Source organism: Peromyscus maniculatus, chromosome 21 (genome assembly GCF_049852395.1).
Source record: "Peromyscus maniculatus bairdii isolate BWxNUB_F1_BW_parent chromosome 21, HU_Pman_BW_mat_3.1, whole genome shotgun sequence".
Lineage (NCBI taxonomy): Eukaryota > Metazoa > Chordata > Mammalia > Rodentia > Cricetidae > Peromyscus > Peromyscus maniculatus.
In genome coordinates, this window is record NC_134872.1 from 28,417,643 (window position 1) to 28,436,858 (window position 19,216).

The 19,216-nt window shown below is 42.2% G+C and overlaps 1 protein-coding gene across 10 annotated transcripts in view; it reads right to left on the reverse strand.

The window, feature by feature from the left end:
• Window positions 1-19,216, reverse strand: part of Ascc1 (activating signal cointegrator 1 complex subunit 1) — a 107,157-nt gene that overhangs the window by 59,297 nt on the left and 28,644 nt on the right. For all 10 annotated transcript variants that reach the window (XM_076557199.1, XM_076557198.1, XM_076557201.1 and 7 more), the window contains one exon: window positions 2,146-2,282. In XM_076557199.1, coding sequence (XP_076413314.1) covers window positions 2,146-2,282 — 137 coding nt within the window. The remainder of the gene's footprint in view (window positions 1-2,145; window positions 2,283-19,216) is intronic.

Sequence of the window (19,216 nt, forward strand, 5' to 3'; positions counted from 1 at the left end):
AAAGAGCTGGCTTCAAAGGAGAAAACCATCTGAGAAAAATAGCAGAAACTATAAAGAAAGAGACAGGGAGAGAAGAAGAAGGAGCTCTCTGAAGTGACACTTGGATGTTAGATATATGTGTAAATTAAATTTTTACAGTAGAAAAAATAAGTAACAAGTCATTCTGGCCCGAGAGAGTACCTGAGTTGATTTCCTTTTTCTTTTCTTTTCTTTTCTTTTTGAGACGGGGTCTCATTATGTAACCCTGGCTGCCCTGTAACTTGCTATATAAACCAGGCTAGTCTCAAACCCACAGCCCTGCCTCCTGAGTGCTGGGATGACATTCGTACTGACTAAAAAACCCTGTCTCGAAAAAAACAAAAACAAAAAAAATCTATATTTACTCCTTTATTGTTTTTACTTTTTTATTTGGGGGCAGATTGTTTGATTGCTCAAGACAATGTCTTATGAAGCCCACACTTCCTTTCAATTGGCTTACGTAGTCAGGGATAACCTTGAACTCCTGATACCCACCTCCATCCCCAAGTCCTGGACTCACAGGCATATGCCACCATACCACATTAGACTGATGTTTTACATTGCTGAGGTGGAGTCTTGAGAGTCAGGTGGGCCTCAGCCTCCTGGAACTACTTATGTACATCATCACAACCGCCTTCCTCTCCTTCCCGTTCCTCCTCCTCCTCTCAGTTTAACTTTAGCCAGATGCAGTCCTGTGCTGGAGAACCTGGAACCCTGGTTCTCAGGAAGCTAAGGCTGGAGGATTGTCTGAGTGGCAGAATCTGAGACTAGCTCAGGCAACATGAAACCCCAACCACTCAAGAGGCTGAGGCAGGCAACGAGGCAACACAGTAAGATCATGTTCTGTATAAATAAAAGAAGAGATGGAGGAAGAGGCGGAGAAGGATGGGGAAGGGGAGAGGAGGCGGGGGAGGAGCATTATCTCCTTCCTAAGGAATGCTGCAATACTGTCTGAGCTACTGGGATAGGCCCTCCAAGAGAACCACTCTCTTTCACGTCTTGGTTAAGGGACTCGAAGACAGGGACCAATTTGACTGCAGTTGGATTTAATCAAGTCAGAGTCCTTAAAAGCCAACAGCTTGTCCCTGCTGCAGTCACAGAGAGGTGACAAGTGAAGGGACAGAGAATTGCAACATTAGAAGTAAAGGTGGGAAAAGAAACCATAACGTGGGAAGCCTCTCAAAGCTGGACTTTAAAGGCAAGAAAACAGGTATTCTTCCTTAGGACACTAAAAAGGATCAGAGCTCTGCCAGGACTTTGATTCAGCCCAATGAAACCCATGTAGGTCTCCTGATACAGACCAGAGGGACGGCTCAGCAGATCAAGATGTTGGCAGCCTAGTCTGAACCTGAGTTCAATCCCTGAAAGCGCATGGTGGGCAGGAAGAACTGACTCCTGCAGGCTGTCCTCGGATGTCCACATGTGTGTCATGACATGTGTATAGGTTTTCTTTATAAACACACAAATGAAAAATAAACAAACAAACGATAAAACTCCCAGGTCCTCCAGCTCTCTCATCCCAGCCTAGGCTGTCCTCCCCTGCCTTTCCTGACCCACAGATGGTGAACCGGATGGTGAATGTGTGTTTTTGAAGTCATTGAAGTCATAGTTACATACTACTCTGGATCAAACAATGAGGTGTTCTGCTTAAGAACCAAATTTGCCTCTCAATTAGTACAATTTAAACTGTAAATGCATGTTTTAAGTCAATTTTCAAACTTTCAGTTGATAGTCCAATGTCAGGTACTACAAATGAATGATTCAGGGCTGGAGAGATGGCTCGGCAGTTAGGAACACCTGTTCTTGCAGAAGACCAAGCTTTGTTTCCCGGCACTTACACAGTGGCTCCCCACTATCTGTCACTCCATTTCCAGGGGCTCTGAAACCTTCTGACCTCTGTGGGCACCAGGCACATACAAAGCACACATACACACATGTAAGCAAAACACTCATGCCCATAAAATAGACAGATCTTATTATGCACTCATGAGTGAGCCAACAAAGCACACTGTTGACTCTCACGAGCCGATTCCCATGTCATCCAGCTCCCTCATCTGCACACAAGCCTGGGATACTGAAGACCCAGCCTGGCTGCCCTCCCTCCCCCCTACGCTGCCTGTTACATACTTAATGAATTCCTCTTTACAACGATGCAGGGTCTCATACGTCTGCTGGATCTCTTGTTCGCTTAAAAGCACCAACATCCCAATAGTCAGGTGAAGCTTTTTGGGATTCTGAAAAATGGAGCTGTCAACCCCACGATCCTGTTGTTAGAGGAAGAGAAACAAGAAACTCAGGTCATATACAGCAAATGGCAAGAATAATCATAACAAAGCCGGGTGTGGTGGAGCACTCCTTTAAACCCAGCATTCAGGAGATGTGCAAGCAGGTGGATCTCTGTACTACAAGACAGCCTGGTCTACATGGGAAGTTTTGGACCAGCTAGAGCTACATAGAGAGATCCATCTCAAAAACAAACAAACAAACAAACAAACAAACATATATAAGCAGGGTAACTGGGCTTAACTTGTAATCCCAATCCCAGCATTGGGAAGGTTGAGGCAAGAGGATCACTGCAAATTCTAGGACAGCCTGGCTACATAGTGAAACATATCTCAAAAAACAAACGAACAAACAAATGGCTGGAGAGATGGCTCAGTGGTTAACAGCACCTGGCTGCTCTTCCAGAGGACCCAGGTTCAATCCCCAGCATAAAATGTTCAAATATATATTCAAAATCTATAAAAAACAAATAAGTAAAATTTTCAAATATATAGTCATATATATATATATATATATATTCATATATAATCATACACACACACACACACACACACACACACACACACACACACACACAGAGCCAGGCATGGTGATATACACTTTTAGTCCCTGCACTGGGTAGGCAGAGACAGGCAGATCTCAATGAGCTCGAGGCCAGCCTGGTCTACAGAGCAAGTTCCAGGCCAGCCAAGGCTATCGACTGAGTCTCTGTCTCAAACACACACACACACACACACACACACACACACACACACACAAATAAGTGGCATGAATATGACTGACAACATGAAAATAAACCCATACACAGAAAATGTCTACACACGGAAAGAGCCAAGGTGAGCCTAATTGAATATAAAACTTAACTCAAAATGGATCAGTGACTTACACATAAAGTTAAGCCTCCAGTCTTTCAGAGAATAAATAAAATTAATTTTCTATGACCCTGCACTTGGTAATGGGTTCTCAGACATTACAGTAAAAAACATCAATGAAGAAACACAGGGAAACTGAAGTTAATCAAAATTCACAAATCTAATGCATCAGCAGTAAGAAAGCAAAGGAAACAAGCATGGTGGTGCGCCTGTGACTCCAGCACTGGGGAGGCTCAGCGAGAGGGCTATGAGTTCAAAGTCAACCCGGGCCACATAGTGAAGCAAAGGGAGCAAGACAGAAACAAGGAAGGGGGAGGGGGAGAGAGGGGGAGAGAGGGGGAGGGGGAGAGAGGGAGAGGGGGAGAAAAGGAAAGAGAGAGAGGGAGAGGGAGGGGGAGAGAGGGGGAGGGGGAGAGGAGGGGGAGAGGAAAGGAGAGGAGAGGGAAATAGAGGAGAGAAGAAGACAGGGGCAGGGAGAAGGAGAGGAGGAAGGAGAAGCAAAGGGAGAGGAGAGAAAGGAGGGGGGGAAAGGGAGGGAAGAGATGCAGGGGGAGGAGAGAAGAGGAGGAAGGAGGGATTGAGAGTGGAAGAAGAAGGAGCGTTTACAGAATGGGAGAGATATTTGCATTATTTGTTAAAAATAAAATATCCAAAATAGGAGCTGGGGAGAGGGCTCAGAGGTTAAGAGCACTGTCTGTTTTTCCAGAGGTCCTGAGTTCAATTCCCAGCACCAAAAGGTGGCTCACAACCATCTGTAATGAGATCTGGTGCTCTCTTCTGGCCTGCAGGTATACATGCAGACAGAACACTGTATACATAATAAATAAATAAATCTTTAAAAAAAATATCCAAAATATATAATAACTCTTGAAACCAAAACCAAAAACACAAACATTCTTCTCTTTAAAGTAGAGAAGATTGCTGGGTCTTGGTGGCACACACCTTTATCCCAGCACTCAGGAGGCAGAGGCAGGTGGATCTCTGTGAGTTCAAGACCAGCCTGGTCTACAGAGCAAGTTCCAGGACAGCCAGGGCTACACAGAGAAACCCTGTCTCAACAAACAAACAAACAAACAAACAACAACACCTTAAAAAATTAAGAGAAGATTTAGACAGGTATCTTCCCAAAGAGCTATAATAACAATACACAAAGATCTTCAACATCATTAATAATTTAGGGAAATGAAGAGCAAGCCACAATGAGGTGCCAACTCTCAAAATAATGGAGAGGAAAAAAAATACTGACAAGATTGCCAGAAATTGCAACCTCAGACAATGCCAGGAAAGTAAAATAGTTCAGTTCAGCCACTGTGAAAAACACTGCCGGTTGCTACAAAGTTAAAGACAGAATCACCATGTAACCAACAATTCTACGCCCAGGTCCATGGCCAAGAAAACGAAAAAGAAGCCAATCAGAAACATTCCTAACAGTGCTATTGGCACAGCCGAGAGATGAAACTAGCCCACCTGTGTATGAGGGAAGGAATGATATGCAGGCCGTGGTAGCCCACCTGCCGCGGTGTAAACAGGGGCGGGGTGACAACATGCTAGAAGATGAATCAACTCGGGAAATGTAGTGTTCAATAAAAGACACGGGCCAAAGGGCCACACAGTGTATTCGTCCAGTTCTATCAAGGGTTTGGAGACTGGAAAACAGAAGAAGACCGGAGGCTGTTGGGGGCCAGGGTGACAGGGAGGAGGAACAGTTCATAGGTCTGAGATTTCCTTTTGGAAGAACTGTCTTATAAAGCGATATACCGCCGGCACTTGTGCATTGTCAACATATTTAACACTCCTGAACCATCCCCTTTAAAATGGCTCATTGGATGGGATTAAGACAGGGACTCAGAGGAGGCTTTTGCTCCAAAGCCCTGACTCTTCCCTCGGCCTGGCACCTGTCCAGCAAGGGACCAAAGCAAGACAAATGACCCACAGCTCGGGCTCATGTTGCACCTGTTTCCTGCATGCTTGGAAACTCTGGGTCAGATTTGCGCTCAACTCTGCACGTTAACCACCCAAGGAAGGTCATCTGAAGCTGGTCCTTCTCCTCCACCCTGGCTAAAGACACCAAGAGAAGAGGAACCAAAGTATTTTCCAGAGTCGCTGGAACAACTGTAATGGCCAAGTCTCCAGGCAAAGCCATAACCCGCCAGGACACTGACACAGACAGAGCATCCATGTGCCAAGTGGGAACAGTCATCTCGGGGACAAAAGTGCCTGCCCAAGCAGTGAAACTTACTTCCCAGATCCAGGAGCCGACAGAACCAGACACGGTTTGAGCAAGACTGTCTAGCTATGCATACCTCATGCCCTACCCATCCTTCCCTGTAACATGTGAGCCGCCCCCCAGGCTGCTGTCGGTACCTGACAAGCAGGTGGGCTGAGGAGGCTTTCCCCTGCCTTTCCCATGTAGTTACAGTGATTAACTCTTTTCTGGCCTTTCATCATTACATTTTCTGGAGTGGCTGGACATGATTTGTTGGGACTCCCAGAAGCCAGGCCTCTATGGCTGAAGTCTCCAATATTTTGTGATTTTTTCCCCCCTACTATTTAGGGGGGAACACTTGGTAGTAGAGCCCAAGCAGGTGGTCCTGGTTTTAATCACTCGTACCCTAAGGAAATAAAGAAACAGTAGCCCAATAGAGCAACAGTTCTCAGGAAAAGGAGAACGCAGTATTGCAAGGCTTTTTTGTTGTTTGTGTATGTATGTGTCTGAGTTTATGTGCACTGAATGTACACAGGGACCTGCATAGAGAAGAGGGTGTCAGATTCCATGGACCTGGCATTCAAAGAACAATGGATCCCATAAGCTCAAGTTACAGGTGGTTGTGAGCCATCTCATGTGAGTGCAGGGAACTAACTGAACCCTGGTCTTCTGCATGAACAGCGCATTCTCTTTACCACTGAGCCAATTCTCCAGCCCTGAGTGCACACTATTTTAAATGTGGGTTTAAGAAGATCGAGGACACCAGGAATCACAGCCCACAGATAACAACTAAGCAGGGCTCGTAGGGGCTCACAGAGACTGAAGCGCCAATCATGAGCCTGCCTGGGCCTGGGCTAAGTCCTCTGCATACAAGCTGTAGTTGTTTAGCTTGGGGTTTTGTGGGACTCCTAACAGTGGGAGTGGGGTGTCCCTGACTCTTTTGCCTGCTCTCGGGACCCTTTTCCTCCTAATGGGTTGCCTTGTTCAGCCTTGATATGAGGGTTTGTGCCGAGTCTTACCACATCTTGTTATGCCATGTTCGGTTGACATCCCTGGGAAGGTTGCTCTTTTCTGAAGAAGAACGGAGGAGCAGTGAGTGGGTCTGGGAGATGGGACAGGATGGGACTGGGAGGAGGAGGAGAGGGAGGTGATGCAGTGGTCAGCATGTATTATATGAGAGAGAATAAATTTAAAAAAAAAAAAGATTTTTTGAGCTGGGTGTAGTAGCACATGTCTGTTAATTCCTGAACTGAGCATGTGAAAAAAGAAAGACGAGGAGTTCAAGACCCGTCCAAGCTAAATGACATCCTGTTTCCAAAAATAAAGAGTATCGCTTCTGGTCTGCCATCAGCTTTGTTAATTTCATGGCAACTGAGTCTCTCCTGAGCTGCCCAAAGAATAGCTTACCCTATGGACTTCCCTGTAAACTAGCACACTCTTTATAAACCGGAGAGGGCTTATGCTGGGTGTGGTGAGGCAGTCTGTAACAGTAGGCACTCCGACACCTAAGCAGGATGATTCTGAGTGTGGGGCCAACCTGCGTTCTGTGGTCATCTCTAATCAGTATGAGCTAGAGAATGAGACCCTGCCGCAAACAAAACAAAACAAAACAAAACAAAACGTATAGGGCTTTTTCTATCTTAACAGATATTGCACTATCTCCAGAACATACTTCGCACTAAACTAAATCTGAGGGCTGACCACGAGGCTCTGTGGTGCAGCACTCGCCGAGCCAAGCTCTAGATATACTCCCCAGAACTGCACACAAGCAAGTTCTGCCACGCACAAGGACGAGTGAACAGTGAATGTGGAGACAACACTTGCACACCCAAGGCATCACCCTTCCCTGGCACTGGCACTGCGTACATTTTCACACCCCCTGGGAAACACAGAAGGTGAATGTGCTCTCTGAGTCCTGTGTTAATGAAAGTGCAGTGCACTTCACATACACTGGCTGTTTCACCATGTGAAATCTGATGGTTCTTAGCAGATTCATGCTGTGTAACCAATAGGCTCTCCTTACTTTCAAAACCTTTTCATCTCCTCAAAACACTCCATACACATTAACTAATCACTTCCTGTCCTTGAAGGTAAGCTCTAATGTGACTTCTGTCTCTTGGATTTGCTTATGGATTTGTCTATTCTTCATAGCGCACATAAAAGGAGTCATTCAAAAGACAACCTCAGTGACTGGCTTTCTTCATTTAGCATGATGTTTTCCAGGTTAACCACGTCTAGAGTACCATAAAGGCACTTTAAACCCTTAACTATAGGAAACTGTCAGATTTCATTAACCTTATTCTGTAAATGAAAAAAAATAAAATAAAATGAGACTCTCCCCTAAATGGGAGGAATTCCAAGCAGGAGGAATTCTAGCTTTGAATTTTAAGATCCATAATCAGATCCCTACCCTAATAAGGACCCAAAAGAAATACATTTACCACACACAGCTGTACCCAGTTCTTGGTTTACCTAGGCCACACTGCCTCATTTTTGGCTCTGAAACAGTAGTTAATAGATATCCCATTTTCTAGGTGCTAATGGAGCTTGAGCTAATTTTGTAACTGATGAAGGAGTTTAATTATTCTACCCATCAACCCAAATTGCCTCATCTAATTTAAGGAGGTGATTTTAAAGAACAAACAGCTTTAAAACAGGGTGTGGTAACATTACGCTAGCATGCACTGGCGATGCTGAGGTGAGAGAGCCATGAGTTTAAGGTCAGCCTAGGCTACATGGTAAAACTGTCTCCATCATCTCTAAACTGTCAAGGAAGGCTAAGTACAGGGCATCCCACCCCAACTGTTCTAACCCAGAGCGACACCTGCTATATTAGGAAAGGCATGCGATGCTCCCTACGTGACTCCAGGGTGCACAGCTCCGCCATAAATACAACTGGGGACTGTGTCCCTAGGAACAAGTCAGGCATTTCCTACAAACACTTGCAACCCCAACTTCGAGGGAGATGGAAATGGGAGGATCTGAGACTTGTTTACTTCTAGCCTAGCAAAGATTCAAGGCCTAGACTCAGGAAAAGGTCCTGTTTCAGAGGTGTAGGCAGAGAAGGATGCAAAGGACTCCACGTGTGCATGCACATGGGCGCACACACAGAGATACAGACACACACATACACATGAATTAATAAAAATGAATCCTCAAAAAACTTAAGAGAAAAATCCCATTAGGTAGACAAAAGGCATAAACAGATACTACACACACACACACACACACACACACACAACGATGTGCAGTTTCACTCACTGAAACAGGAGCAGTGTGAAGCTGTAAGACCCACCCCTGACCACCCCGGTATCACCACATTCAGTGCCTACATTCTGCCACTGTCACTGCCACCAGAAAGAAAAGCCGAAAAGGATGCTGGAGGAGAGACGCCAGGACCATGACAATCTGCAGAGTTGTCTGTAAACCAGCTCCCCCAACCAGAACCGAGTCTCGAACACCCTGCACAGAGATGAGAGCAGATACCCAGAGGGAAAGGGGGAAAAGCAGTTGCTGGCAAGATGTGAACAGCCCTACAGACAACGGAGATGCCAAAGCAGGTCAGGCACAGGAGGATAAAGGTGCCAGAAAACTGTGTGTGTGTGTGTGTGTGTGTGTGTGTGTGTGCGTGCGCGCGCGCGATAACATGTACATCTGACTATTTTGATCAAGTTTTATAAAAATGCATAATTTTGTTTTACTTTTTTTAAAGCTATGTTGTTAACACACATAACATTTGGTTATATTGGGGGGAAGGAGCATGTGTCACGAACAGAATGCCTCCCAGCTGGATTGATACTGAGAAAACATCTCTTACTATTAGCTTTCAGATTTCCTCTTGGCTCCCAGGAGGAGGATTCCCTGCCTCTGACACAAGAAGCCACTCTAGCAAAAACCTTGTGGGAAGGAAAAATTCAAATTTTATGTCCTCCCATCCACCTCCAATCCTTTAAAATGAGAAACTCTGTGGTGGTTTAAACAGGAATGGCCCCCAAAGACTCATGTGTTTGAATATTTAGCCCATAGGGAATAGCACTATTAGGAGGTGTAGCCTTGTTGGAGGAAGTGTGTCACTGTGGAGGTGGGCTTTGGGGTCTCCTACATGCTCAAGCCATGCCCAGTGTGGGACACAGTTGTGGTGATAATCTAATTGTACTGAATTATTATTTTGATTGTATGTTAATAAATAAAGTTGTCTGGGAGTCAGAGCTATTAGAGCCATAGCAAGAGTGTGGCGGTGGTGGCACACGCCTTTAATCCCATAGATATCTGTATGTTCAGGGTCAGAGCTATTAGAGCCATAGCAAGAGTGTGGCGGTGGTGGCACACACCTTTAATCCCATAAGATCTCTGTGTGTTCAGGGATACAGCCAGCATTGGAGACATATGCCTTTAAGACCTAGGGGGCTGTACATTCAGACAGTGACGAGGCAGTCATGTGTTTGGGTTTACAACCAATGAGAAGGCAGAACAACATACTTTAAAAAAACGAACCGACAGGAAGTAGGTCTCTTTTCGCGAAGCTGGGACAGCAGGAGGAAGGGTGAGATTTTAGCTCTGAGCTCTGACTTCTCGGCTTTCTCTTTTACATTGTTTCTGTGTTTCTTATTTAATAAGACGGTTGGTTACATCTACATCTGGCGCCCAACGTGACAAGAATCCATTAAAAACCGCTTGGCTTGACGGCAGGTCCGCTTTCCCGCAAGGGCGGCAGGCGGTGGCAGGCGGCGGAGGAAGCGGCAGGAAGCGGCCGGCGTCTTAGTCCGAGCTGCCGGCTTCCTAGTCCGGGTAGCAACTTCTAGCCCAGGCCTAGGTCTGTGAGCAGCTTGCCTAAAGCCGGTGTTACAAACAACTCAGACCTGCCCTGCCGAACAGGGCCCTGCCTGTAAAGCCAACGCACGTGGTCGGAGCTTAAGGAAGCCAGACCCAAGCCTTGACTCGGCACAAGAGGGAACACGTGGCTGCATTTAAGCTTTAGCCGGCTACGCTTTCTTGTGCGTTCTCTCTTTCCTCTCTCTCTCTCTCTCTCTCTCTCTCTCTCTCTCTCTCTCTCTCTCTTTCTCTCTCTGGATTTACACCTGGGACACTAGGTGGCTGCTTTGAAAATCCCCTCGGATTTCTACTGTTCTACGCAGATTTGGTAAGTCATAATATATCAGATATTTTAAAGGAAACTATCTAAAAGAGAATTTTTTTCCACATTAAAAAACAAATGGGTTTTATGTGTACATTGGAAGAAAATTGGTTTTTGTTCGAAATTTTAGGCAGTCTGGCAATGGAACAACTATATAATATTAGTATTGGTGGAATTATGCACCTTATCACTATAATAATCCACATTTTAATATTTAAAAAGATAGTCAATTTAAGTGCCAGGATAACAGCTTTAGAAGAACTTGTTAAACCTGTAAAAATTCAGACAGAAGAAATTAACAGTGAAGTTGTTTCAAGTCGGGATCATAAGGTTGCAGAAAGAAAGCCTGTTTTCACACAGTCACCCTTAATTTATCCTGTAACAGTACAGCAGATGCCTGATCAAATGGCTACACAAAATACTTGGGCTCCAATTGAAATGTTGGATTTAAAAAGGTTTAAGGAGGCAATAGTATCTTATGGCATGCATTCCCCATATGTAAAGCAAATGTTAAACACTTGGTCAACATATAATAGGATAGTATCACAGGACTGGCGGGACCTCGCACAAGGTGTTCTGGAACCCAGCCAGAGACTTCAATTTCTGACTTGGTTTAAGGAGGAGGCTAAAAACATAGAAAAACAATGGAGGGATAAAGGAGTACAAGTTTGCCAGGATCAGCTTATGGGCGAAGGCCAATATGCTTCAGCACAAGCACAATGTTTATATGATGTCCAAACCCTAATTTTATGTCGAACGGCAGCCTTGAATGCATGGGACAAAGTTGAGGAACCAGGAAAAAAATCTGAGTCATTTACAAAGGTGAAGCAAGGCCCAAAAGAGTCTTTTACAGATTTTTTACAAAGACTGGCTTCAGCAGTAAAGAGAACGGTCTCGGATTCAGAAGCTGGTAAGGCAATAATTGAATCTTTGGCCTTTGAGAATGCGAATGCAGCATGCAAAAGAATAATCAGGCCATTAAGGGCAAGATCTGCACCTATGGAAGATTGGATTAGAGAAACAATTAATGTTGAAGCTGATGAGCATGATGATACATGGGTAGGAGAAGTAATTTCAAAAGGTTTGAGGAGTGTTAGATGTTTTGGATGTGGAAAGCAAGGACATTTGAAAAGGGACTGTAGACAGGTCATTTCCAGAAACAATGTTTCTTCAAGGAACAATGGCAACAGAATGCCCCTTCCTTCTGGAGTATGCAGAAGGTGTGGTAAGGGAAAACACTGGACCAACGAATGTAGATCAACAAAGGACAGACAGGGTAATCCTTTACCTCAGTCTTCGGGAAACTCCCAGAGGGGCCTCAGGCAGGCCCCCAGTGCAAATCCAGTTCAAACCTTTCCGGCAGCCATAGAGGAAATGCCTGCTCTGGAGAGCGATTAAATAACCAAATGCCTATTGGAATAAATCATGCTGGTCAGAATGATGAAACAGAGAGAATAGAAAATTCAGGAGAAAACATAAAGAAAATTTTTTGGCAAACTTCTATTAATGAACAAAGACCAAAATTAACGATAAAAATAAATGGTGTTTTGTTGTCTGGTCTGGTAGACACAGGTGCGGACGTTACCATAATTGCACCAGAATTTTGGCATCCAACTTGGCCTCTTCAGGAGGTAAACGTTCAACTGTTAGGAATTGGGACATTATCTCAGGTGAAACAGAGTGCAAGATGGCTCGAATGTATAGGTCCAGAAGGACAGAGAGGAAAATTAAAACCATATGTGGCTAACATAACTATGAACCTGTGGGGTCGAGACTTGTTGCAACAATGGAATACTCAGATTAACATCCCTCCAATCTCAGAAACAAATCATAAACTAGCACATGTTACTGAGAGAAATATTAGAAGATATTGTTCTAATGAGTGGTCACCAGCCATCCATATTATACAAGAACAGGGCACAATAACTGATGATCTTCCAAAGACACCAACAGCTCTACCTTTAAAATGGTTAACAGACAAGCCTGTATGGGTCCAGCAATGGCCTTTAACAACAGAGAAACTCCAGGCTTTAGAAGAGCTGGTAGAAGAACAGTTAAATGCTCAGCATATTGAAGAATCAACCAGCCCTTGGAATTCTCCTGTATTTGTTATTAAAAAGAAATCTGGTAAATGGAGAATGGTAACAGACCTTAGGGCAATTAACAAAGTAATTCAGCCAATGGGTTCTCTACAATCTGGGATGCCTTTGCCTACTCTGTTACCAAAAGGATGGCCTCTCATAGTTATTGATTTAAAAGACTGTTTCTTTTCAATACCCTTACAAGAAAAAGACAGAGAAAGATTTGCTTTTACAGTGCCTACTTATAATAATTCTCAACCGGTTAAAAGATTTCAATGGAGGGTCCTCCCACAGGGAATGTTGAATAGCCCAACTCTGTGCCAATATTTTGTACAACAGCCATTGGAAGTGATACGTAAAAAATTTCCTAAATCTATAATTTATCATTATATGGACGATATTTTACTAGCTGACTCAAATGCAGATACTTTAGAAAGAATGTTTGAAGAAGTAAAGAAAATTTTGCCTCGCTGGGGATTACAAATTGCTCCTGAAAAGATACAAAGAGGAGATTCTATTAATTATTTAGGATATAAAATAGAGCTACAAAAAATTAGACCCCAAAAGGTGCAAATTCGGAGAGATAGACTACAGACTCTTAATGACTTTCAAAGATTATTTGGAGATATTTCTCATCTACGAACTATTGTTGGGGTAAAAAATGATGAACTGACTAATTTGTTCAAAACCTTAGAAGGTGACAAGGACTTAAATAGTCCAAGAGAATTATCACCTGAAGCTGAGAAAGAATTAGCCTTGGTAGAAAAGAAAGTGCATGAAGGACACGTGAATCGTATTGATCCAAAGCTGGATTGCATTTTGGTTATCTTACCTTCTAGGCGTTCTCCTACTGGAATATTAATGCAGAGGGAAGATATTATATTGGAATGGATATTTTTACCAAATAAACCAAATAAAAAATTAAAAACTTATGTGGAAAAAATCTCTGACTTGATTTACAAAGGAAAAATGAGACTTCGTCAATTAGCAGGCATAGACCCAGCAGAAATTGTCGTACCATTAACTAAGGAGGACATTGAAAAATTATGGACAGAAAGTGAACCTTGGCAAAGAGCTTGCAGTAATTTTTTGGGAGAAATTAACAGCAAATATCCCAAAAGCAATAGAATTGATCTTATAAAGAGAGCTGATTGGATCTTGCCTCGAATTGTACGGCAAAAACCCATATCTGGAGTTCGTACATTTTATACAGATGCCAACAAAGAAGGAAAGGCAGGTTACAAATCAGAAAATTTAAGTAAAGTGGTTCAAAGTCCGTATAATTCAGTTCAAAAATCAGAATTGTATGCTATTCTGTTGGTATTAATGGATTTTTCAGAACCTCTCAACATAGTAACTGACTCTCAGTATGCTGAAAGAGTGGTGTTACATATTGAGACTGCAGAATTTATCCCTGATGCTTCAGAATTAACTTCACTATTTATTCAATTACAAGATACAATCAGGAAAAGGAATCATCCTTTATATATAACTCACATTCGATCCCATACTGGTCTGCCAGGCCCTCTAGCACAAGGCAATGATGAAATTGATAAATTATTGATAGGAAATGTGCTGGAGGCCTCAGAATTTCATAAAAAACATCACGTCAATAGTAAAGGTTTAAAAAAGGATTTTTCCATAACCTGGCAACAAGCCAAAGAAATAGTAAAGAAATGTCCTACTTGTTCCTTCTACAATCAGACGCCATTACCAGCAGGATGTAACCCAAAGGGTACTCAGAGAAATGAAATCTGGCAGATGGACGTGTTTCACTTTGCAGAATTTGGAAAATTGAAATATGTACACCACACTATCGATACTTATTCAGGATTTCAATGGGCAACTGCTTTGAGTTCTGAAAAAGCTGATTCTGTAATCACTCATTTGCTAGAAGTTATGGCCATCATGGGTATACCTGCACAAATCAAAACTGACAATGCTCCATCATATGTCTCTGTTAAAATGAAACAGTTTTTTGCTTATTACAATATAAAGCATATTACAAGCATACCACATAATCCTACAGGTCAAGCAGTTATAGAAAGATCAAACAGAACTCTAAAGGATATGCTAAATAAACAGAAATGGGTAACAAAAACCCCCAGAAATAGACTGCATAATGCTCTTCTAACTTTGAATTTTCTGAATGCCAATGAGAAAGGAACAACAGCTGCAGAGAGACATTGGATAATAGAAAAAACTACAGAATTAAATCAGCCTATATACTTTAAGGATGTGCTGACCTCAGAATGGAAACCAGGGTATGTATTACATTGGGGACGTGGTTTTGCTTTTGTTTCTACAGGAGAAGATAAGCTGTGGGTACCATCAAAATTGATAAAGGTTCGATTTGAACAAGAGAGACCTCTTAATTAGAGGAGGTGATAGTTCATCAACCAGCATGAACATCCAATTTAAACTAACTTGTATCAATAAAACATGCCTTTTCATTTCATCAGATAATAACTTGCCAAAAAGGAACATCCCCAAAATTAGTCTTGGGGAAAGGTTTTTGTTTTTGTCTTTTAGGAGAATGAAGGTTAAGGAATCTGAAGAACACTGGACAAATGAGACAACTGAAGAAAAGGGACAAATCATCTATCCCAAGAAACAGAGTGAAACGGTGTATGGGTATATATTATCTAAAAAAAATTTTATGTCTTCCTAAATGTTTGTTTCTGCTTTTCTCTAAAGATTTAACACTATTGGTCTTCTAACAGTCCCAGTTCAATTAAAATTTAAAGCTGACTTTGGAGTTGGAGAATGGCTCTCTCCTTCTTTAAAATCAAGCATGTTGTTAAAAGGAAAATGCAAACTCCCTGTATCATGCCAGAATAAGAGCCATCTTCTGCTATGGTACAGGACAAAAGCAAAATTAATTAAGGGACTATTCTATTACTAATCTCAACTCTTTGATTCTATTCTGATTCTTTAAACTTTTCTCAAAGTATAAATTTTATATCAAAATTTACAAGATTAATATATATATATACATTTTAAACTTTGTTAAGATATGAATGGTCACATAGAGTACTAACTAATTCTAGAAAAAAGGCTAGCTGCATATATATGTTTTTGTGTTCGAGTCTCTTATCAGTTTTCTGCAGGAAATCACGGCCAGGCCTAACATCAACTGAAGTCTCCAGAAAGAAGATGGGGCCCCACAACAACAACAATTCCACGTGGACAATAATAATATCATTAAGCTGACAAACATCATCCATAGATTAGCTTTGAACTATAAGATGCTCAGAGCAAATTTGAGATGACTAGCTGAGATGATCCAGTCTCAAAGACTACTTGAATAAGGACTTGAGATAAACCCTAAACTTTGGCATTATACACAGACTGGATAATGAAGGATATAGTTACCTCTCCTAGAATTTGACAATTAACCTAAAATTTTTCTTTCAGGATAAAGAAAACTTCGCCCATACCCAGCAGGAAGCAATTTTAAAATACGACGCCCACATTCCCAAAGAGGTGGTGTGGGGCGGGTGGTTTTTTGGTCTTTTTAATGGGTTTTGGGTCTGGGATAATTTTCAGTATTTAGGGGGGTTGGTTACAAGTTATTGTCAAGGGTTAGGAAAAAGGCTAAGCAAAGGAGATTAGATTTAAGGTTCTTGTTTAAAAAAAAAAAAGAGAAAGAAAGAAAAGAAAAAGACAATTACTAGTTTTAAATACTTTACATTGGATTGAATTGTTTTATATTGTACACAAATTTGAAACTGATATTGTTAGAAAATGCTATATGTATATTTCTAATTGTATTTATTCCATCCATTTAACAATGTAATGCAAATTTCTGATCCTTGAATGTTATTATTATCAACTATTAGGATATAAAGAAATGAAAGCTAGTAGTTAGACATTATCATAGAACTTGTAGTCATATTGGATATGTTTTAAAAATTGAGCAGAGATGTTTTAGACAGGTCATCTTCAAACCCTTCAGAGATCTACAGAATATGGCATTTAAAATGTTTTAATAACTTAGAAAATTTTTCTTTTTTGAGACATGTCGGCTCCTGGCAGTACCAATCTACTTTAGAGAAAATATGGGCATTGAAGAAACTGCATATGGAGTCAACTTTCATTCTGGCAAAAGTTAGCCACTGGACAACAAAGTATCCTCGAATCAACAGGACAAAATGGACAGACAGTTCACGAAACAAGGGACTACTGATTCCTGCCAAAACAAGTGTGGTTATGGCTTTATCAAAAGGCATCTTCTGAGGCCAGGACAATATGGCCCCATCCCTGAAGTGGCCTTCGCATCCGGAAAAGGTATGGTGCCCTTTTCTTCGAAGGCAGCTTAACAGGCAGAGGGCCGATGGATTCTGTTGTACAATGGAACAGCAGCTGAAAACTCATGCCTCTCAAAAGTAGACTGGCATTTAATAGAGGGATGTGGAGAAGAAGGGGATGCTGAGATGAAGCCATATATACACAGCCAAGAAGAATGGACAGCTGAATTAAAAAACTGTCAACAATTTCCAGAATTTAAAATCCTGAATCATGACAGGACACTAGTAGAATTCAGGTGTTTCTGGTACGTGGACTGCTCTCACCCAATGTGAGGTTGAACTGTTGACCTTGTGTACATCCTACTTCACAAATGAGTCTGTCAGATACACTAAGCCTGTAGGCTGAAGATGATGCCCCAACACTGCGGAGAAACCTCAGGTGACTGCCCAGGCAGCTGGCTGTTTCTGTCAACTCACAAAATTTTTTGGAAGTTGCTTGCATGCACTTCCTGTTTTTATTTTTGTTAGCTAATATTATTCCCTTCTTGGGTCTCTGAGGGAGTTGAAGATTAGTTAGTTATGGTTGAAGATTAGTTAGTTATAGTTGAACATTAATTAGGATAGAAAGTACATTAGATACATCTTGGAATTACCAAAATAGGATAGATAATGGAATTATTTTCTCTGATTTGTCAAATACCTGTTTAGGTATTTATTACTTGTATATATTGTATATAGTTATTGTACTTTTGTATATAGTTTTTCTTTTGTTAGTTATAACCTTTTGCTTTCTTTTTCTTTTTATTAAAATAGAAAAGGGGAAATGTGGTGATAATCTAATTGTACTGAATTATTATTTTGATTGTATGTTAATAAATAAAGTTGTCTGGGAGTCAGAGCTATTAGAGCCATAGCAAGAGTGTGGCGGTGGTGGCACACGCCTTTAATCCCATAAGATCTCTGTGTGTTCAGGGATACAGCCAGCATTGGAGACATATGCCTTTAAGACCTAGGGGGCTGTACATTCAGACAGTGACGAGGCAGTCATGTGTTTGGGTTTACAACCAATGAGAAGGCAGAACAACATACTTTAAAAAAACGAACCGACAGGAAGTAGGTCTCTTTTCGCGAAGCTGGGACAGCAGGAGGAAGGGTGAGATTTTAGCTCTGAGCTCTGACTTCTCGGCTTTCTCTTTTACATTGTTTCTGTGTTTCTTATTTAATAAGACGGTTGGTTACATCTACACACAGTTGCTTCTGCTGCCTGCGGATCAAGACGTAGAACTCTCAGCTCCTTCTCCAGCACCATGTCTGCCTGCCCACTACCATGAAGAAAATGGACTAACCCTCTGAACTGGAAGCCAGCACCAGGTAAATGTTTTCCTTTGTAAGAGTTGCCGTGGTCATGGTGTCTCTTCACAGCAATAGAACACTGACTAACCCATTGGGACCTGAACACCCAAAAGTGATTTTGCCAGTATGTTGGGTGATAGGAACTTGGCAGTGACATCATTGAGAAGGTGTTCCTTAAAAGAACAGTGGCTCTTTTCCTGGACTTTTGGACTTCAGGTTACTAGTTCTACTATAGCCTCCTCACAACGGAAAGTGACAATCAGCCCATGAGAAGCTGTTAAACAACATCTCTGATGTGAACTGTCAACCCCTACACTCTAACTGTCCCTATTCAGATCAGAGCATCAGATAATAAAATAAAGATCACAGATTTATCCAGTGGCTTTCTGATTTTGGTAGTCCATACTGTATAAACTGATAATATGACCACTCCATGGTATGGTTAAGGGGACAGTTTTTATTTTGGATATGAGAGAAAACAGCCGAGGCCTCTGGAAGAGTCCAGAGCAGAGAGAGAAAGAAGTAGACTGAACATGGGCAGCAGACTGGACCTGGCCAGGGCTCTCTGTGAGAGAAGGGAGACTAGCAGCGGGAAGAGAATAGAGAAAACATAGAGAAACAAAAGCAGAACGGAGAGGGAGCCAACATATCAAGAATAGCAGGGTAATAAGGAGAATGGGGGGTTGGGGACTTAGCTCAGTGGTAGAGCGCTTGCCTAGCAAGTGCAAGGCCCTGGGTTCAGGCCTCAGCTCCAAAAAAAAAAAAAAAGAAGGAGGAGGAGGAGGAGAATGGGTAGCTGCGGGACAGGAATCCTGCGAGCTGGGAGGAGTTTAGGGGAGGGGAGGTGAGAAGGGCAGAATGCAAGCATAACAGGTACTTTAAGCAAGGACTTTGAAATGTATAACAGGTACTTGTGATACTGAAGGAGCCTGGAGGCCAGCATGGGCTTTGATATGCTAATAGATGCTACAGGTAGTCATATTTCCCTTCTGCCAGAGGTAAGGGAAATGACTCTTTTT